Here is a 22,186-nt window from a genome sequence, read left to right as displayed (position 1 = left end):
AAGTAAATAAATGAGTGAAAAGGCTAAAATTAGAATCTTCAATTTCAAATTAGAACATTCCATCTCCTTGGTGCTGAAAAACCTTCCCTTGACAAAGAATCAACCAACCTGCCTAAAATAGCAGTGAAACTACACGCCAGATAAAGTGAACACCTGGCAACTCCATGTAATCATATTGCAGCCTGGATATAACAGATGTTTCTATTGTCAAATTTCTAGAAGCAGGTCATTGAAAATCACTGTGACCACAGTTTCTGCAATACAAATATGTTTTACTAACAATATTTTCATAAATGATAAATATTGCACTATTGCTGTAGTTTGAAATAAGTGAAGAAATGGGTGGACTGGTTCACAAATTTCAGGTGCTGAAATGCCTTCCATTGTTATGTACATATAGGTAACCAATCATACACCTCCCGAGCAGAGTGTAGTTGCCATTCAATGATTCATACAACCCACATCAGATAGGTCTGCTAACATTTTATCATATGCATACATGTATTCAGTTTTGAACTAAAAAAAATGATGACTTTTATTGCTTGTTTCTCTTCCTACCTTTTGTCCAATTTTGCCTGCAGGGCCTCTATGTCCAATTGGCCCCTCTGGTCCCTGGATAACAGGAAATGTTTGCCCACATGAGGATATTATCATACCTCAACCTGTGTCATGGGAAACTTTTCTAATCAGACTCTACTTTGTGATGAATATAGGGATAGATGCAGTTTTTTTTTCTTCACTAGATACCGTTAGATCAAGAGCTTAGTTACAATATATTTTGAACACAAGCTTTTACTACACCGAAGTAAGAAATCTGTCACAAACTTCGTCATGTAATTCTTTTATCAATTTTCAGGGAGGTATCATGACATACAAACAAAGTAATCAATCTTACTCTTTCTCCTTGGTCTCCTTTTAGACCGGGATGTCCAGGAATACCCTAGAAGAACAGAAGATTAGCGATTTGAATATCTGTACATGTACATAATATGTATTGTAGAATTTCAATAATTTAGGCTACTGTTGCAAAGATTGAAGACAGAACAGGGACTAGTACATTATAAATCCACTCATCAAATGTTATCAAGGCTTCAGTAGTTTCTACATTTTACAATCTAATCCATACCATAATCTATCCTCTGCTAATTAAGACAAAGAAAACTTTTCTTCTCAAATGATCTGAAGCAAGACAGAGTTAATTATAATCCAAACGTAAACAGCTGAATTAATAATATTGTCACATCACACTACATACTACATGCACCTCAAACACAGACAGGAAGTTAGTATTTCTTCTAGAATCTACAATAAAATACACATCAACATGTGAGTGCAGGTTTCATGCAAGACATTTGGATACACATTAAGTAATTACCGCCTTGCCTATGATGCCTCTTGGTCCACTCCTCCCCGGCCCTCCTTGTGCACCCTTTAGGGAATATTGAAACAGGGGAACTACGATCAGCATAGTCCCATTTTAAGAAGTCCAATATAACTAGTTTTTCTGTCTTTACTTTGTTTCAAACAACAAATAGTCTCAATATACTATAAAAAATTTAAATACTCCTCCTTGCAATTCAAGGTATTTTCTTTTACCTTCTACAAGAAAAAAATTAATGCCAAATTCCTGATTGTTCATATCCCAGAGATCATGGCTTTAGACCCATACTTCCACTGTCATCATAGCTTAGGAACATTTCAATACTCGGTGGTGAAGAAAAAGCACATTACATATATCATAGAAACAATGAAACAATGATGAGGACCACCGCACTTACTGTTCTTCCTCGAATGCCTTGTAGACCAGCAGGACCTTTGTCTCCCTGTGGGACAACAAAGGGATAAAACAATGAGTCACGTTTTGATGTTTTATCTAATTTTGTTTATTTGCATGTAGTAATTAATGTACAATAAAACATACTTGGGGTAGATCTGAGGTCATAATGTCTTGTTAAAAATCTTCCCTTATCTAACTTGACAGCTGATTCTTAGATTAGTACAGATTTGACAAATCAAGTAATAATAATTATACTAAATGATAACAATTATCAGTTAACAATTATCAACTAATGATTCATATTGATATTATGTCAACTGATACCACATCTCACTACAAAAATACAAGAAATTTGGAAAAAAAAGCACAAATAAATGAATGAATGAACAGGTTAAAATTAGACAATTTCAAATTAGAATATTCCATCTCCTTGGTGCTGAAAATCCTTCCCTTGACAAAGAATCAACCAACCTGCCTAAAATAGCAGCAAAATTACACGCCAGATAAAGTGAATGCTTGGCAACCCCTTGTTATCATTTTGCAGCCTGGGCTTAATACACATTGCAGGTGCTGAAATGCCTTCCATTGTTATTCACATATAGGTTAACTACCATACACCTCCCGAGCACATTTAAAGCAGGGCATACAAAAACTCTTTGAGTTACAACAGCACAAATTGTAGAAAGAAATACATATCCAAACCTTTGGTCCTTTCTTCCCATCTTTGCCAGGTGATCCAGTATGCCCTCTTGGACCCTACATGTGGATATCATAAAACAAGGTTTATTTGCAAGTTTGATACATTGTCTATCAGTTCTACAGTGACTGCAATGTCACTTTCCCAACCATTAGATTAACATAATGTCTTCCCAACCATTAGATTAACACAATGTATTAACTCAAGTAAGTAGACCTTCCTGTCAAAGATTTCCAATTTTCCATGCGTTTTTAAAACACAAGTAGGTGGTATCTATGTGCACTTAAGTTCAATCACGTCATCCCCAAGTAAGACATATTGGCATTTTAGTCTCTGATGGTGTTGTTGACATCGCTCCATCTGCTAACCCCAGCCTTGTGATGATAAAATGATGCTTACCCCCGGTCCAGCTGGACCTGGTAAACCTTGTTGGCCAGCGACACCCTGCATAAGAACAGGGAAAATCAGTTACTGTAGTCTTAATGATGGATGTCATGCTATGAGATAAAACCCGGTGTTTAATGACCTGTAGCAATGGGCTATTACTTTCCTCCCATCTAAAAAAGCTAAATTACTTGTTTGTTTTCTTCAGATCTCTTTTAATGCATACATAATGCTGTAACACTATTTTTCCTGGAGTCCATTTAAGTACAAATAATGAAATTTAAAACTTATACAACAATGCAGCAAATCAAATGTAATGAAATGAACATAAAGAAACAGAAAGGATACAGAAATTAAACATAATCAAATGTGGTAAAGATAATTGTGACTGGAGGTCAGAGGTCAAAGTAACAGTGGTGGCTTTGTCCATTTAAACCAACAAGTTTTCTTACTGGAGGTCCTTCTGGTCCCCATGGTCCTCTTTCCCCCTGATCACCTGGCTCACCCTGGGTGGAACATGAAAACACTGATGAAGGTTACACATCCAGGTGTCAAGATACACAATAAAAGCTTACTCCAACAACACATAGATGTGTCAGACAGCATCCACTTTGTTTCATATCAGCTATTATCTGCTGTCTGCCACATCTAAGTCACAAACAAAAGATAACAGATGCTATCTGAATCATCTGATCATTTCCGGAACTTATCGCTTTGCTTGACGAAGTGTTACTGTTTTGTTACGTAAAGAAGGACTCATTCAAAAGCCATGATACTGGACGAGATAAGATGATAATGCAGAAGTACAAGCTACTTCCTTACCGGTGGCCCCATTGGTCCATCCATCCCTGGGTCACCTTTGTCCCCCTTAAGGTGGTAACAGAGAGATATCATACATATCATATAGCAGACCAGAAGGAGATAACAACTGCACCCAAAATCTATCAAAGAAAAGCATCACATTTCAACAAGTAAAAAACTGTTTCTCAAAACACCATATGTACAATGTGACCAATATGGTAAATCTGAAGGACAGAAGAAAATGATCACAATGTGAAAAGATGAGCTGTGAAACAGAGTTGATTTATCATAAACTACAAAACAGCATAGACACAGCACTCTGATCACAGGCAAGGCAGGGAAGAATTCAGAGCTTATTTGTGTTTAAAATCTCACCTTGAGCCCAGGAGGCCCTGTCATTCCTGGTCTCCCTGGCTTTCCATTAAAACCCTGAAACAGAGATTGTTCTATGAGACAATCACAACAATATAAAATTTCAAAACAATACAGTATGCATCGGAACAATACTGTCCGTTTGTCAATCTTTGTGTAAACTCCCTTTTCAAGTTACTTAAGATTTTAGCAACTTCCGTGTTTAGTTTTCCCTATCTCTTTACTGGCACATACCTGGTTCCCTGGCATTCCAGGCAGTCCCATGTTTCCACGGTCCCCATCCTTACCCTATGGACAAAGACATAATGTTTAGTTTGATCTAGACCTGGCCTTACAGAGTTTTGAATCTAAAACAATCAGTTAGAATCTTCCAGACTTTACTTTGTGCACTCTTGAGAGGAAATCATTACTTTATAATAACCTCTATATTATCAAAGAGAATGACAATTACAATGACGTTTATTGCATATTCATGCCCCCTTGGGGCTAAATGCATTAAGTTGCATACTAACAACACCAAGCAAGTCCTTCTGACATGTAAAATATGATGCAGCTCTGAGCAGGCCTGTGCCCACAGTTTGAGGGATACAGATCCATGGTACCGGTCAGCCAAGATCAAATGGGCCATGCCAGCATCAATCATGCACACGCTGATGTTGCCTATATATACATGTAGCTACCTCTTGCCCTCTTTCTCCCGGTTCGCCAGGTATCCCACGCTTGCCAGCAGGTCCTTTCCTTCCTGGTCTTCCCATGATGCCAGCAGCACCCATCATACCCTGTTCGCCCTACACATCACATTCAGATATAGTAATCAATCAATAATTCGTGAAAATAAAGAAATAAACCAATATGTCACATGGGAAAGTTTTGAGACAGCATTCTGTTGGACAAGTTGTTCAAGCAGATGTCTGAAAGGTTGAATCATGTTGATCTAAAACCCACCGGAGGTCCAGGCGGTCCCCTTTCTCCCTGCCTGCCACGCTGTCCTCGAGGACCCTGTTGAGTGAGCAAAAATTACATATCAGTGTAGTCTACTACATAGGGACTATTAAGGTTTCAGGGTTGGCTAAATTGGCATTTTGACTTTCCATTGTTTTCTCATTAATGAATTAAGAAAGCATGGAACTGTAACGAATATTGATAGAACGGCATGAAAGAATTCTAAATCTGATTTTTTTGGGCCATATGGATGACGTAATCAGGTTTTATTGCCCCCAAATATTATTTTTTCTATGGGATAATACAGCACTTTGGTACATACCACTGCAATGAAACTATGTTTTTCATGTGCATAATGATGAAGACTACAAGCTCTTGTTTGCTCCAATCGATATCTGCTAATGATCTGTAATTATTAGAAAATGATTTTTTTAATTAGATGAAAACAATTATTTTCTAATAACTACAGATCATTAGCAGATATCGATTGGAGCAAACAAGAGCTTGTAGCCTTCATCATTATGCACATGAAAAACATAGTTTCATTGCAGTGGTATGTACCAAAGTCTTGTATTTTCTCATAGAAAAAAATAATATTAGGGGCAATAAAACCTGATTACGTCATCCATATGGCCCAAAGAAATCAGATTTAGAATTCTTTCATTCCGATCTATCAAAATTCGTTACAGTTCCATTCTTTCTTAATTCATTAATGAGAAAACAATGGAAAGTCAAAATGCCAATTTAGCCAACCCTGAAACCTTAATAACATTATCGTTATCATAAATAATAAATTCACTTTTCGAGAGGAACAAAATGAAGTTGGTAATGTGACATCAGTGACCAAACAACCAAACAAAATACAAGTATGGGAAGGGGATGGAAATTCCAAATCAAGTTCTGGATGTCTTTTTACCAAGTTGAACTCTGTCCATGACCAACACCCTGGTCAACTCAGCCAAATGCCCTAACCCTAGCCCAAACCCTGGCTGTGTTTGGCCCAGTTGGCTGGGTCATGTTGGAAAAGGGCCAAATTGTATTGTTGATCCCCATGTTTCTACTCTCAGACTGGCATATTACCAACTGAAGATAACAACAATCTGGGTGCCTGGGGTCAGACAGGATCTGAGCCCTCCTATTGACAGCAGGTTGTTGTTATGTCATCTTACCCTGACTCCTCTCAGCCCTTGTGGTCCTGGTTCTCCTGGCATCCCCCTTGGTCCCTATACATCAAGGAAACAAACAAGATGGTCAGAAACTTTGCAACAATGCAACTCTCAAATAGCCATCTTTTCTGCTAGATGAAGATTGCTGAGCTATTGTACAGCACCCAAAATTGGATTTGTATGATCCTTGACTTCCATAATGCATTGGGAGGTACAAGATGTAAAAGTATTCTTTACAAGACAAAAAATACAAATTGTTCTTTATCTGTGAAATTCATTAATTGATCTGTCAACTCTTTAAACATTCAGCAGTTGCTCAGCAATCAACTCTTCTTGAGGAGAGGGGGATGTAAGGATGTTGTTGTTACAGGTGATAAAACAGATGACTTTGATTAAAGATACACATACAGATCATTAACAAAGTCTTCGTAACTCTTACGTTAATCTTGATGCGTGCTTTGGTTATCAAGTTAACTTGTGGATGAAATGAAAATTTAAACAGAAACAATACTACAAGAATCATGCTCCTGGCTGAAATCACTGCTACATGTAGTATCATCATCTGCAAGACAAACTCTAATATACCTATTAGTATTTAGCGGACTATTGTATGATTGTACCATGTCATGTAATTCACACTCAGCACAGGGTAAGTGTTTTAGGGACCACAGAAGTTTAACATATACATGTAGCAAGTCATTCTGTTCATCATTTTGTACATCGAACATATGCGAATACAAAACATTCTGTCAGTAAATACAATCTGGCAAAAGAACTATTTTCATTATCATGTTTTAATTTCCTTGACCGTATTGACACAATTATTGTAATAGATAAATATGGTAGAAATCCAACTGACCGGTACCCAGCTTCCCTCCAACAGTGCAATGTACTCTTCCCTGGTCATCTGCAAGGTCAAGGGATCATAGTGTTAGCCAAGCACATCTACTTGTGTGTGAAAATGTTGTAGTACACCCTTGTTAGAAATATCAATTTAATCTATACTTGTTCAGTTGATCTCATTTGCAGTCTATCATCGATTAGAAAAAATTCTGACAGAGCATGTTATGGCAGGTTAAGTTAATGTAACGTGTAATATGTCCTGAAATTATATCATTTTTTTTCAGATCCACTGTGCACATTTTTTGTCAAATTACTTTCTTTTAATCATATGCAACTTTCCCCCTTTTCACATGTTTGTGGGCTGTTAAAATAATTTCTCAGGCTCATGATGCAATGAGCATAATTTAGATTTGGGCATGAATATGAACTATGAAGCATTTTATGAATGTTAACCAAACTCATGTGGTCATTACATTGCAGGCTACCTCCTTTAAAAAATCAGTAGGTAAGAGGTTAGAAAAAAATGCCTCAAGTTGCAGCTCAATTGTTGGTTGTTTTTCCTTCCCTCTCAACTTACATTACCGACTTTCAAAATGGCAACCTGCAAAGTAATAATGCCAATTTATTGAGTTTTGGTGGACATCCATAAAAGTCTGCCTACCTCATGACTGTCTTAAAAATATTGAGCTTGGCCCTTTGTGTCAGGGTGACACTGAGAACTTATTGAACACCCCGATATCGGACATCTTGTTCAATCTAACCTTACAATCCCACTGATCACTCATACTTACATGTAATAACTGTCCCAAAAATATTGAGTTGTGCCCTTGTGTCTGGGTGAGGCTGAGAACTTATTGGACACCCTTATAACTTCAATCTTATTTTACAATGCCACTCACTCCTGGCCTCATACTTAATAACTGTCCCAAAAATATTGAGTTGTGTTTGGGCGAGGCTGAGAACTTATTGGACACCCCTATAACTTCATTCTTGTATTACAATGCTACTCACCCCTGGCCCTGCTCCAGGCGGGATCCTGGGCCCTGCTCCTGGGCCTGGTGCCACAAACCCTGGTGGGATTTCTCTGCCTCCGTACCCATGAGCGCCGGGAGCGGGCATGCCTTCGTGAAAGTTAGGAACCACGGGGGGAACGCCAACCTGTGTCGGGGGGTATAAAGGATAACCGTCCGGACCAACCAAAGAGGCGTCCGGTCCAACGGGAACTGGATATCCATCTGGACCTAGTGGATCTGATGGTTCTACTGGATTTATGAGAGGGAAACCATCCGGACCAAGAACCGGGCCTCCATCCGGTCCGATGACCATCGGATACTCCTCTGGTCTGATGGGCCTTCCGTCTGGGCCTGCGATTGGTACGGAAATGGGATTCCCGTCTGGTCCTTCGTATGGTATTGAGATGGGGTTCCCGTCTGGTCCGATGGCTCGGCTTCCGTTCGGCTCCAACAGAAAACCATTGGGTTCTACGTAACCGTATCCGACAATGGTTCCGTTCTGTAAGATTCTGAATCCGCCGTCGATGTCCACCGGTTCGCTGGAGGCGCCGCCCGTGACAACTGAAGGAGACTGCGGCTGCGCTACCTCACCTGGAGTAAAGGGAATACTGCTCTCTATGACACTGCCATTTGATCCTACTTCTACAGCAGATACAACGGTCTCATCAACTACTGGTACCTCGCCAGCTGGGAAACTGCCAACCGATAGAACACCCTCTCCCTCTCCAACCAAGAGAACACTGTCTCCATTCCCAGGATCCAAGTCAACCTGGCCGGCTGGAAAGCTAGGCGGTGCTACTTGCTCCTCGACAATTGAGACGCGACCGTCTGTCGGCTCCCCTTCTTCAAACACACCTACTCCCTCCTCTACGCCAGGGTTAGTTTCAAAGGTAACAGACGGAATACTACCTGGTTGGCTCGCGGTACCGTTGCGAGTCCTTGTGATTAAGTTTCGTGTTGTTTGGTTTAGAAGGCTGTAGAGCGCTCCATCGGGGGCGTCACCTGACGTCGTGTTTGAATCCAGTGTGTAGTTCTGCTGAAGCTCCCATCCTGGGGACTTGAAAGAGAAAATTTCAAGTTATAAAATACACAATTAACATCAGTAAATGTTCTGGAAAATTCATGCCTGCAAAAATTTTAAACTTGCCACTTGGACATTTAGAAATGAACATCTTATTCAATTAGTGTATCAAAGAACATTAAGAAATCTTATCATTACCTGCAGATGTTGACCTACAATAAATTGTTTCATTAAAGAAAGGTTAGAACTTAACTTTGAAAAATTATCATCACATGGGAATGATTACATGATCCCTGACTAAAGCGTGACTTTTAAGTTGGATGCCCGGAGGGAGCTATCTGGAAACTGACCTGAGCTCTGTGCTATGTAAACACATGGTCAGTCTAGAATCAAAAGGAATGATCACAAAGTTCTACTCACAGGTCTAAATCAAGACATATGAACATCAGGTCAGAGCCAGTACATAGTGCCTTAAAAGTTACTACCAAAAGATCATTCTATAAACATTTGATACTACAGGACTGAAGAAGGTGATAGACATATTTCCCCAATCAATTATGACAATGATGAAATATATTCATGTCATTTATCATCACATATATAATGTCAGGAGATCCAAACTTAACAATAGAGAAATCACAGGGAGAGTAAGAGTAAGATTAAGATTAAGATCTAGGAAGAAAACAAAACATCAAGCAAAAAAAGGACCTTGTAATCTTACAGAAAAAATCAGCAACAGAAGATCTCTATATACCTAATTCCAGACCAACAATTGAGGAGCGTATATGCTAAACCATTAGCTCAATTAAAGCATTACAGGTACACAACAGGACTTTATCTGCCGACAAAATTCACATCTTTCTGACCTCGTGATTTGATCTACACTGTATCTGGCAATGACTCAAATCAAAATACTCCTTAGTATCTTAGCAACACCTTCAAAGCCCGACACAGGATGAAATGTTGTTCAGTTCGCTGGCCAATTAGCATTCATCACATGCATTGGAATAGCACTTATAGCATGCAAGACATGCAGACATTCACCATAATCCATAGATAAGGAACATGTAGAAGACACCTACGCATAAGTACATGTACGTCATACAGCAGGGCAGGAACACGGATAAACAATTCTCTGGCATCGTTGCACGAAGCTTTGCCAAGAACCATTTTAGAAGGATGACATCCGGCTCAGGTTTACGGTTCCCTGGTCAACACAATGACCTTGAGAATTGACCTTGTGTCGTTCTGGACCAGACAGAGCTTCAATAATCCGCTCTATTATGAATTAGTTGACCCGATCTTGACTATGTAACTGATACAGTCATTTTTCTCTGACCGTCCCTACTTCATCTGTGTTGGATTTAATGTATGCCCCAAGGGAATCACCACCCTTAGCTACAGTTATAGAGATTTGCGGTAAGTGAACTTGAACTTTGATCATGCAAGCCTTTTTGAAGACAATTTTCCAATTTTGTCCTTCCCTACATTTTGACAAACTTGTAATATCTTGCGTTTTAGTCATTGGAAAAAAGTGAGGCACAAGAAAGTAACCAAGTGTACATGCGGTTGTTGGAAGTGTGCATGGACATTTCATGGACAGTATGGTAGTAAAGAGTTGTCATCCATACCTGTGAATGTTAAACAAGTGCCTTCAGAACACAGCTTCAACTGCTTAAGACAACTTTTTCCAACATCCTTTTACTTTTGAGTAAAGAAAAGGCCGCAAACCCTGCAGGCATAGTCCTGGAACACCTTAACCTCCATGACATTGTCTAGGAGACAGGACTTACCCATGATGACCCTCTATCAAATGTCATTAACGACAGATATGTTAGAACCCCTCAGGCCCTTAACAACAATTTATTTACTAGTCATGACTTTGGTCCCAGACAAAGGCTTGTTCTAGATGGATCTGTATCTATGTTGAATCAGTCTGACATCTTCTGACTTGGTAAGTTCTTCAAAATTTTACAATCAATTAGGATGTGGATCTCTTCAATGGCTCAAGATTTGCACTTAAGTAAGATGTTATGCCCCCTTGGAGTCCATTGATGTTTGTAGAAAATCACCTGTTCTGCTAACTTATTAAGTTTCCTTGTTATATGAATCAATCTCAGTAAAGAAATCCCTGAATGCCAAATTATTTCTGGAGACAACTTTTGCAAAACACAAATTTAACACAATGTAAACTTGGGGAAAAATATTATAGACAGATCAGCACACCATTTTCAAAGTTTAATTGGAACAGCATAGGGTGGAACTACACCTTTGTACTGCTCTGTGCTACTGATTCATCTACTTTGACTGATTACAAAAATTGAATTGCCCTGAAGATAAAACCTAACAATCTAATTCCAAATTTGTAATAGCTAATACATTTGTATTGAAGATCATAACTCAAGTCATATTATCTGTACCCTGTAAAATTTAGTGGTCTTAAGAGTCAAATTGATAAGTTGGAAATGACAATATCCTTGTGATCCTGACCCATCATTTGCGGAATTACCTTCCCCATTCGTCTTGCATTCCTGCGTGACAGACCTGTCCACCTTAATTGCCCTCTCACTAGATTATTACTTACTCCGGAAGGCTGTAGGTTTCACAACAATACGCTCTCTTTGCCATTTTGTGATGAGGTTGTAGTCAAGAACTACCCTGACTGTCAGTAGTGATATAAAATGCCTTCAAAGTTTCTCATCTTACTGAAATAACTTCCTTCTATGTGCACTCACTACCCAAAGGGAAGGCTTGGTTGTAACATAAGAGTCTTTAAGAGGCACACATAAAACTAAGGCCAACTAAGGCCACACTACTTTTATTTGTTGGGTCTCAGATTTTTAACAGTATAGGTACTAAATTGAAGTATTAACTTGAAAACACAGTTTCAGGGAATGAATCTTGAGGTGCAAGCTTTCATCCTGGATGCAAATCTGTTTTCATGTTGACCACTTGCTTAATTGTTACTTTATATTGTCGAAGAACCATTAAACTAGACAATTCATTGGTGTGACCTAAACAATACATTTTACAGCTCTGTAACAAGCCCCCATTACTGACTCCTTTCTTGTTAGACATGTCACTAAACTTACAGGTATGACTCCTTTGAAAAACATTTACCTGCATGTGAGTACAAACAAAATAATTTATACACGTAAGGGCAGCCACAATGAAAATAAGCTACACATATGGTAAAAGGAAGCTAATTATTTGGAACTTTTTATAGTATCAGCTGTACCTTAAAACTATCTATAATGTACCACAGACTGAACACCTGACAAGGGTATTTGCGGCAATTAGTTCTTAGCATGGAACCCTTTACACATTTCTCCCTGCATTATCTAAACTGTAAGTCAAGGTACCTTCAACCGGTAACTTTCTTATCTGCCTGATTGAAACTGAGACATTTTGAATTTGCCTTTGAACTTGTTGTTATCTGTTGCATGTGTGTGTTATTGGGTGCCTGGGATGGGGTCAGCCCAGCCAATTTTTCACAGGCATCAAAGCTCCTGAACCAAAACATGGTCAACCCAGACAATCTGACACAGGCATTGAACAACACTAATCATGCCTACCAAGAAAAGGCCTAACTTGCTAAGGATAAAGATTAGATACAGTTTTCCATGCTGACTTACTGTAAACATTACCATTCAATACAAGCATGGCTTAAATTCTAAGAAGTTACAAGGAACAGGAGTCAAATTTAAATACCACTTAGACAGAAGGAAGCTTTGGAGCTTAACTTCAGAACAACAGCTGTATGTAACAACGGAAGAGTAACATCACAGCTTTTGTTTGCTGATAAAACTCACAGGACCACATAAACTCACCTTAAGTTTAAGGTCAAACTTTGAGGTTAAAAGATTTCAGAAGCACCTCTATAAAATACAATCTTAGGCATGGCAATAGCCTCAACAAATGCAATGAATTATGTTAATACATTGTAAGTACTGCAACAACATTTTGTTGTTTTCTCAATTTATCATATGCAATGGAAAAGATATTCCTGCATGCCTGGCCAAAGATGGTAACTCTAATTTACTGTATCTGCTAACAGGTGGCTTGCTAGCATCTAGACTGTCTCTTACTCTGATATTAAACTTTAAGGTGAACGAACCTACCTCAGATCCAACTGGGTCTCCAACAATTTCTCCTATCTCTTTTATTACAAGATTTGACTTCACATCCTGTAGAAGAATGAATATGCCAAAATTCAAATTAGGACGATAAAGAAGAACAATTGATGTGTCTATCATTTACAAAACCACCAGTTCCAGCCTTGTGATTAAGTGCTAGTAGCTAAGATTGAACATTGAATTTTTCAGACTTTGAATGCAGCTGAGACTGGCTGTTGCTAAGTGACATCTACACATTCACAAACTGTAAGTGTCATTCATGTAGAAAGTAAGGCTACCAACGAAAAACCCTTATCATTTGTAGGAAATGCTCACTTGGTTGGCATTATATTGTTTTGTCAGACAGGAAAATCTCTTTTTGAAACAAAATTCTGGCACAGAGATGTACTGCAACAGCCACTTCTGTTGATCATAGGATTAGACAGGTCCTCACATGTCTGAGGGCAACTGGGTTGGAACTTGGAAGACCAGAGGCATGGACATTTTGATGTATCTAGCAAACCATGTGGGACCTCATATGTCTAGAGGTAGACTAGAGTTACAGGAAACTTGAAATATCCTGCAAATCATGTGGGTCCCTGTATATGTCTTGCGGCAACTACATGTTTGTTTGCAAACTAGAAAACTTGAAATATCTAGCAAATGATGCATACATGACGTGCTGGCTGCTGCAGGCTACTCACATGTCCGGCTTGTTGAGCTGCGCTGTACGTTAAGCCTGGCTCGGACTGCCCCTGGGCCTGGTGGATCACGAAGGATCTAATTAGAATGTGAACGAAGCACGACTTAGCACACTTTAACTGCGACCCATCACTACAGTCCCCTTAATTTATATGTCCCTGTTTCTATTTGCACTCTTGACTGAAGTTGTAAATTTTCTACTACATGTCGCTATGTCAGAAAATCGAATTATGTTATTGAGGGATCTAATTAGAAAACGAAGCACGACTTAGCACAGTTTAACTCCAACCCTTAACTACAGTGCCCTTAGTTTTACATGTCCCTGTTCCTGCTTTTATTTGCACCCTTCAAACATTATTGAAGTTGTAAATTTTCTACTATGACAGTTGCTATGTCGGAAAATTGAACCACAATTATGTAAATTGTTTTCAAATTCCAAGTTGGAAAATGTGTCACATATAAAGCAAGAGTCTACTGATTATTAGGCACAGGAAGAGCATAACTGAATCTGTTTTGACCACCACAGTTGGTAATTTACAACTTCATATTTTCACAGCCGAAAGCATGGTCTGACATACATTAACTACTGTGATATTACTTTCTCCGTACCTCATAAAGATGGCAAAGGTGACCATGAATCACTTTTTACCAAATGGCAACACTTTTGATGTTGTTGTAGTTAATAAGTTAAGTTTAAAGAGCAAGAAAGGCATTTGACCAAGGGAGATGCGGTCATTTTGAATTTATTTGCATGCATATTTTGAATGGGGGGGGGGGGACCCCAAGAATTTATGTAAGGAGGGTACTAAGGCCTGCTTTGTCTACTCGAGCCACTTTTAAAACCTTATTTAGCAATAATTCTACCTGAATCATAGACTGATGATATTGCAGAAGATAATAGATAAAAAAGGGTTTTCATGAAATTACACTGTAACAACAAGTACATCAAGACAAGATGCATTCCACATTCAAATACATTGACTGTATAGTCTTATCATGAAACAAATGTATTATGTATTCAAAAGCACATCATTCTACAACTGACTCATGGAGCAGCTAAAATACAAACTAAGGTCTTGGAATGTAGTGAAGCTAGATTTTCTACCTACCGTGATATTTTTCAGTATGAGGGATGAGAGCTTGGAGTTAGCAGCTGGCTGCACATAGGGAAACAGATATGAAATGGAATGTAGGAACCAAAACTACAAAATGTAGGAACCAAAACTACAAAATGTGGGAGCCAAAACTACAAAATGTCAACAGGATTGAAAAATGCAGATGAGTATCAAAAGTAGAAAATGCTATGTAATACTACCAGATTGTAACATATACAATGTACAAAGTCATGTATAATTCACAAACAAATCTGTACAATGGAAGTATTGTCCTCTACTTCAACATTCCATGCATACAATTGTTCATGCAGACTAATCAATGTTAAATGGTTGTTTTTGCTGCACAGTGGAAAATGTATAATGCCTAATAAAGATATATAAAAAATGTTCATCTTACCAATCTTTGGGCAGCAGAAGCACCTGAGATAAAATTGTAGTCAGCTTTCACCTGGTCAACAAGAGAACAAGATAACATGGTCAGATACATGCTGTATTACTTTGAACTTTGAACTTTATTAAAATACCACTTGGCAGGGCACATAAGCCTGAATTGCGTAGGTGTGTACAATTACAGCAATACAAGCTTGCCATTACAACATTGTTTAAAAATTAGTACAAGTAATTTAACTTGAGAATTCCATCGCTGAAAGTGAAAATGCATAGAAAATGTCATTTAAATTTTGGGCAAGTGAAAAGTTGGTTATGGCAAGTAAATTTTTTATGTACTCGTCAGATAGGACAAAGTGAATTTTAGAAAACTTGTCCAACCCTGGTCCTGCTTGGCAAAGTTTAAGAAGAGAAGATGTTGACATGATTGGCAGAGGACAGAAAAATGTGGACATCTGGCAAAAGACGACAACAGGTGGCATCTGCCAAGTGGGTCAAATGAAAAGTATGTTAATCATATCCTTGTGAAGTGATTTCTTTCTGTTTGTTCCTTCAACTTTCTTGTACAACTTTCTTATTATCACTTGTGCTTTTTTTACCAATTGTTGAAATTACCAACTCCAAAAGAGTCCGTCCTGACTCCAAATAGTGAAACTTGTAAGGCCGGTATGTAGTTGCTTTCAAGGTACTTAGTTAAGACTCCAGTAATATTACTTGCCTGACCAACCATACAGACTGTGGGAGGGGGCATGATTTGTAACCACCATGCAGAACTTTCTAGAGCTTTGCACTCCCTTTGACCCCGATAAGCATAGAGTGAAAAGTCACTCCAGTTTATCCTTATTCTCAGTTGTAAAAAGCAGATGGTCATCACAAGTTTTCCCACTTCCGTACCTTATCAAGAACTAGCAATGGTATAGATTAGCTAGTAAACCTTAGAGCAATAAAATTTGATATTGAAACAGATTAAAGAAGGCCAGGGGTGTTTTTCCAAAGCTGCCTTGTGTTATGTGCATGTTGCAATGTGTTTTCTGGAATGAGTGTGATGAATCACTGACTAACCCCAGATCTGGTTCACTGATTATGATGAAGAATTACCATCAAATGCTGCTTCATATTAACTCATACTTAAGGACATACAAACTTAAAGGAGTCCTAAAGAGTGCCATACAAACATAATTTCAGGAATAAAAGCCTTTAATGACCAAAATACCTGAACTGAAAAGACAGAGAGGACCTTCATGCTATATTGTTTGAAAAAATTTAGAATATGCCCTTAACTGGCTATTTAACGACTTAGGCTTCAATTTGCAACAGGACATCAGCACTGTCATGTATTGATTGCTGACGAGGTAAAAATCAATGCATCCAAAATTATCATCCATAAGATTAAGATTATGTGTAGGGAAGACCCTGAAGATGAATAAATGTGCCTGATCATGAACCCTTTCCCTCTCTGCTCTCACATGTGTACTTCATTGAAGTAATATAACTGTTACTGTAAGAGTTAGTGTAGTACACAATTGCAGCATGACTTGACTGTCAGCTGTGACATGTTCAAGTTTCGTTTGCTTACCCTATTTGACAGTACAAGGCCAGGATGTGGTCACTGGCCACTATGGTCACTGCCAAATGTCTACATCTGTTTTTCTACTTTGATAAACCAGAGAGATAGACATAATTTGATGAGGTTAGTTAGACAAGAGACACCTGTTACCTTTGTCTTTTTTCTGGGTCTTCTTTCTGTGCTACCAGATATTCTGTTGTTTGTTGTTTCTATATCCTGTAGAGGCATAAAAAGTAAAAAAGGTCAAGAGCAGGAAGGATTATAGAAGGAGGTTATGCAAAACTGGTGGTTACAAATCTTCTTCTGACATCCTTTTCTGTATTGCAACATATCTCTAAACTTGCCTGCATAAAAATGTTCTTTTCTTCACAGTAAAGTCTACATTACAAAAATTGTGAGAACTTTCCAGAATGCTCCTGTCAGTATGCTCAACCATCTGTTTGACATATGCACTTGAATAATCTTTCTGTGGTATGCTAGATGCCATAACTTCTCTGGTGCCTTAATCCAAACCATTCCTTCAGGAAGACAGCGATCTAAGCCTTCATCTTTGGAACTAATTGTTACAAAACTGTGGTAAATATCTAATGTTTTCCCCTATGGGGAATACACAATTGTTTAGCTGGTTTGTTCTTTTGTCTTCTTTGTTCTTCTTCTATCAGGAGCCAATCAGAGCTTAGAACTGCCATGAACCTATGAGAATTTAGGGAAGACAGTCTGCATTTTTGCGAAAATGATGATTTTCTAGCTAGCTTTCAGCTCTCCACAAGAACGCTGGACAACATATTAATATGTCAGTGACAGCAACTACATGTACCTCCTACCCCTTGTCAACCCCCAAAAAATATTATTATGAGTTTTGACAGTGAGGATAATTTGGACCATAGATTTAGGCACACATGTCCATTGCAGATATATAGATGCAGACCACAGCTCTCATTGTCAAAACAAGTCTTATCATGTGTAGACTAATTTCCAGCTGCTAAAGGTTAAGGGTACATTATGAACATGTAATGGATACTGTTGAAGGAAACAATTCTTATTGCTTGATTTTAAAATGGTCAATGATTTGCATTAAGCAATGTAACATTCATTACCAACAAATACATCCACATATAACGTTACATGTTACATGTGTCTGACTGAATCCAGGCCAGGGTCCCCTGGAAGTTGCATTTCAAGGTTGTGCCCACAATAACGATCAATCTGAGTGACACTTAAGGTTAAACATACAAACCATAAAACTGGATACACAAATGGAGGCCTGTTTTTTCAGCAGGGCTCGAATTAACCACTTGCGCACCCCTGCCGCGCAAGTAGTTTTCTCTGTGCGCAAGTTGTTCAGAAAGTCAGGTTGCGCCGCGTGCAACTAGATTTTTTTGGTAAACAAAACGATCCTTAAGTTACAGACCCTTTAGCAAAAAATATCAGAAAATCTGCGCCCTGTTTTTGGGATGTATGCCTTTGGTAAGCCCTAATTTTCCGCCAGGAACTTCGCTCAAAGTTCAAAATTTGCCGATTTCGGCCTCCATGGAGCCGCCATTTTAATTCTCGCGCAATCTTGCACTAACTCACATCTCGCGAATCGCGAGAGTCATACTCCATTGGCCATTTCGGCGTTACGTAGCCTGGGCGCTGCTATTGGTAGAATATCTGATGTCCCAACGCTGTGTTCGCGGGGAAAATCACGCAGCAAAGCGTGAAACTTTGACAATGTTTATGAAAACTCATCGACTGCCTAACATCCTTGATGATAAGTACATTATATAGGCTTATATTGGAGCTTTTTCTTGCTTGTTTGGGACAATACTGTTGGTGGAATGCGGGAAAAACAACAGCTAGTATGGCGATGACTATACTGGGGAGGGGCGCACGGTCAGCACTGTTCAACGGAGGTTGCGATTTTTTCACGGTTCATTGAGATATTATTTTTGTTGCAGTATTTATTTTCAAAACATCGATAAATGGATGTTGTTTATTGAGAAAAGTGCGCTTAATTTGCCCTGCATTTTTTTTTTTGCTATAATTCTTCGACTGAAATGAACTGTTTTTACAGATAATGGATAATTAGCTAATTCAGAGAAAGTAACAACTTGGAAGTGGCGCAACCTGAAATGCTGATGGCGCAAGTTGGTTTTTGATTCAGGTTGCCGCCTGTGCAACCTGGCTGAAAAAAGTATTTCGAGGCCTGTTCAGTTACATCCCTTGTGTCCCAACAACCCTATGTTCCAATACCCCTATGTTCCAATACCCCTATGTTCCAACACCCCTATGTTCCAACACCCCTATGTTCCAACACCCCTTGGACCCTACAACCTAATCCTAACCCAGTAACATAGAGGTATTGGAACAATAAGGGCTGTCTGTGCATTAGGCCATCCTTATTTCTTCCATAATCCATGATAAGTCATAACCAGCTACCGAAAATAATTTCATCAGGTTAGTAGATCATAGGACATAGGACGTTTGGATGCCTGTCAGACAAGAGAAAGCAGTGATAAGCAAAACTCCAGTTAGAAGCTCTGAGGAAGATGTCTGACAGGCATCGAAATGTCAGCTACGGTGAGATTAAAGTAACTGGTTGTATAAAAGAAAACTCCTATATTAAAGTAACTGGTTGTATAAAAGAAAACTCCTATATCTCATAATAAATCAACTAATTCCACCTAAGCTGTATCTGGACTGCAACCTGGACTACCAATTGTTTTCCTGTTGAATATCATTAACTCTATAATTGGCACTTAACTGTAGGTTGAAGCCAACCATGTCAACCTCATGCCTGGTACTTTGTGCCAGCTTTCTACCATAGAAACATTAGAGTATTTATGCAACAAAACATTTCAAAGAGAGAAGGAAATACAAATCCCACCAGTTCATTTTGAGACAGCGTAGGATTCTGTTTGCAGTTCTGGGAGAAGACTGAACACTGGACAGCTCCGACGAGGGGGTCGTCAAAAATCATCAGCTGCTGTATGGAGCCCTGAAAGGAAAAAAAAACATCACAAGAAATGTTAATTACCTGAACAGAAATTGTATATTGTATGTCAGCATGGTTCAAAGGATTTAAAGGCTTGAAAATGTATGGTAGTTTGGAACCTGAATGACCTCACACAGAAATGGGCTTTACACAGTCATGTGGGTACGGATTACAGCCCACTAATTAGGGCCCTTCTAAATTGGCCACATAGAACAATTTCCTAATCACCCACTTGACACAACAATGACAAATATGCCTTGATTGTCTGTTTTCTACTTGAACAGAGTTGAATTGAAACACTGTCTTTGCAATCAAAATCCTTCTCTTGCAATGCCCATTATAATCTTGTGCAGACAGTACCAAGGGTGAAGCTGTGGCTTGAGCCACATGTTGAACAGCCTCAACTGAGTTGTTCCATTACTGAGATAGTAAACAAACAGATCAAGAAGAAAGAAATTGACTCTATGACAAGAATGGGGACGAAGTGTCTGCCTTGTCCCAACCATCATCAATGGACCATCCCAAATTCCAACCACCTGTTTCCCGTGTATGGTAATGCTAGTTTGGGGTGTGTGACAGTCCCTGGGAGGGGGTACCAGCATCTGTCAATCATTACTGTTAATAGGGGCAGACACATCTTGGAACATGATAGCCTCGCACTAGGGACTACCTTTGTTACTTTCACTTACTTTCAACATCATGTTTTAAACTGAAGTTACAAGACTCCCTTCAGTGAAATCTGACAAAAGTCAAATACTGTTAGTGTTACAAGAGTTTTTACCAGTGATTTTCCTAGCTCCATTAAATATTTGCCATACATTACACTTCAATACAAGAATATGTGTGTATGACACAGCTTTTTTTCAGTTAAGAAAATGTTTCACAATGTACAACATGTAACATTATATATGTACCTGCTGATCATCACAAACACATTTTTCAAAGCAATGTGGAGCCTGGACGCTAGAATTCCAGTTGAAGGACAATGTGGAAAATTTGAAAAATGTTGGCATTCAAAGTCTATGTAACCAGAAGTTCCAAAAGAGCCTTGAACTACTAACCACAAGTTATTGTAGAATACCAACTGCACAAGATAGCTGCCTCCTTTTTATAACAGAGGAGATTTAATGTGAAGAATGCATGACACTGAAAGTGTAGTCACGGAATGGGCTACACTCTACTCATTGTTCCCACACTGACCCGTCCCCATTACATGGCTGCTCACATTGACAGCACCTTATATCACCAGCTGTATTGTATTAGCCCTGCAATACAAGGACTTTTAATGCAGATTAGCCTGCTGTGTGTCCCACGCCTCAACAAAGTCTGTCTTTTCTATGCTTTGAAGGATGCTTTTATTTGTGATCTTTATAGCAGTAGAGCATCTATATCAAACTGGCACGCTTACTTAGTTAACATAGAGTTCTGGACATGTGGGTCATCCTTATCCACTTTGGCATGAGCAAATTACTCAGATATCAAAGTCCTAGCTCTAAAACCCAACACCAGAACCAACCACCCATACTTCAAAGTCTCCAGCTTATCCAGATTTCCACATGGCACATACCACACTACTTACAGAAGATAGAACAGGTTGGAAGTACTCACATAGAAAACCAGAATTATCCACCGCTTCAACCACGCCATAATCCAACAGTCGCACAACACAACTAGTAAAAGTGGGGAGGTGGGGGACCTGATTGTCCCATGAGAAGTGACTTGAGAGGCCTTCAATCTTTCCCTCCCTGGTTCAGCTGCTCCACCTTTTCAGACTTGACTCCCAGCCAGAAAAACAATACCAAAACCTGCTTGTCAACTAGGCGATGTTTAGGATAGTTGCTATGGCAATTCAGGATATACGTATGCCCTCTGTTGCTGTATGTTGACATCAGAAAGGCCCAATCTTTTCTGGTGGGTTCTATTATGTTAATGATGCAGGCCTTAATTGTGGACATCTGCTGGAGAAAGTGAGGAGGGGCCAGCAGTTTGTCATTCATCTCCCTCAAAATTACACTGTTGGAGTCTCAAGGTGGTTATGATTAAACCATCATTTGTGAGTTACAAAAAGGTTTGCTCTCAAAGTATAAAGGTACTGACAAGCATATCCTGGCACAGCATAGTACCCTTGGACGGTACTGTAATGCAGGAAAGTGATGCTGGTGCAAGTCCGTAACCATGGCAACGGATTGTGATTTAAGGTAGCAGTGGTCCTCTTGGCTCCTACATGTGACAGGGGGACCAAAGTCCTGGGGTGTTGGAAGCTTTTTGTATTGTTGGAACCTGAAGAGGTACAAGTGGCTGACAGCA

At 39.1% G+C, this 22,186-nt stretch overlaps 1 protein-coding gene across 1 annotated transcript in view; it reads right to left on the bottom strand.

Annotated features, from left to right (window-relative positions):
* Positions 1 to 21,805, bottom strand: part of LOC118421785 (collagen alpha-1(I) chain-like) — a 38,468-nt gene extending 16,663 nt beyond the window's left edge. The window contains exons 1-22 of the mRNA XM_035829287.1: positions 21,488 to 21,805; positions 19,772 to 19,882; positions 17,053 to 17,118; positions 15,346 to 15,396; positions 14,943 to 14,990; positions 13,836 to 13,892; positions 13,138 to 13,203; positions 7,994 to 9,052; positions 6,999 to 7,046; positions 6,143 to 6,196; positions 4,977 to 5,030; positions 4,712 to 4,819; positions 4,266 to 4,319; positions 4,035 to 4,088; positions 3,681 to 3,725; positions 3,311 to 3,364; positions 2,874 to 2,918; positions 2,480 to 2,533; positions 1,779 to 1,823; positions 1,376 to 1,429; positions 896 to 940; positions 559 to 612 (exon numbers count right to left, since the gene is read on the bottom strand). Coding sequence (XP_035685180.1) covers positions 559 to 612; positions 896 to 940; positions 1,376 to 1,429; positions 1,779 to 1,823; positions 2,480 to 2,533; positions 2,874 to 2,918; positions 3,311 to 3,364; positions 3,681 to 3,725; positions 4,035 to 4,088; positions 4,266 to 4,319; positions 4,712 to 4,819; positions 4,977 to 5,030; positions 6,143 to 6,196; positions 6,999 to 7,046; positions 7,994 to 9,052; positions 13,138 to 13,203; positions 13,836 to 13,892; positions 14,943 to 14,990; positions 15,346 to 15,396; positions 17,053 to 17,118; positions 19,772 to 19,882; positions 21,488 to 21,526 — 2,265 coding nt within the window. The 5' untranslated portion in view covers positions 21,527 to 21,805. The remainder of the gene's footprint in view (positions 1 to 558; positions 613 to 895; positions 941 to 1,375; positions 1,430 to 1,778; positions 1,824 to 2,479; positions 2,534 to 2,873; positions 2,919 to 3,310; positions 3,365 to 3,680; positions 3,726 to 4,034; positions 4,089 to 4,265; positions 4,320 to 4,711; positions 4,820 to 4,976; positions 5,031 to 6,142; positions 6,197 to 6,998; positions 7,047 to 7,993; positions 9,053 to 13,137; positions 13,204 to 13,835; positions 13,893 to 14,942; positions 14,991 to 15,345; positions 15,397 to 17,052; positions 17,119 to 19,771; positions 19,883 to 21,487) is intronic.
* Between the last annotated feature and the right edge of the window lie 381 nt (positions 21,806 to 22,186).

The sequence above is a fragment of the Branchiostoma floridae genome, chromosome 8, assembly GCF_000003815.2.
Source record: "Branchiostoma floridae strain S238N-H82 chromosome 8, Bfl_VNyyK, whole genome shotgun sequence".
NCBI classification, from domain to species: Eukaryota; Metazoa; Chordata; class Leptocardii; order Amphioxiformes; family Branchiostomatidae; genus Branchiostoma; species Branchiostoma floridae.
This window is presented reverse-complemented; position numbering and strand designations above follow the sequence as displayed.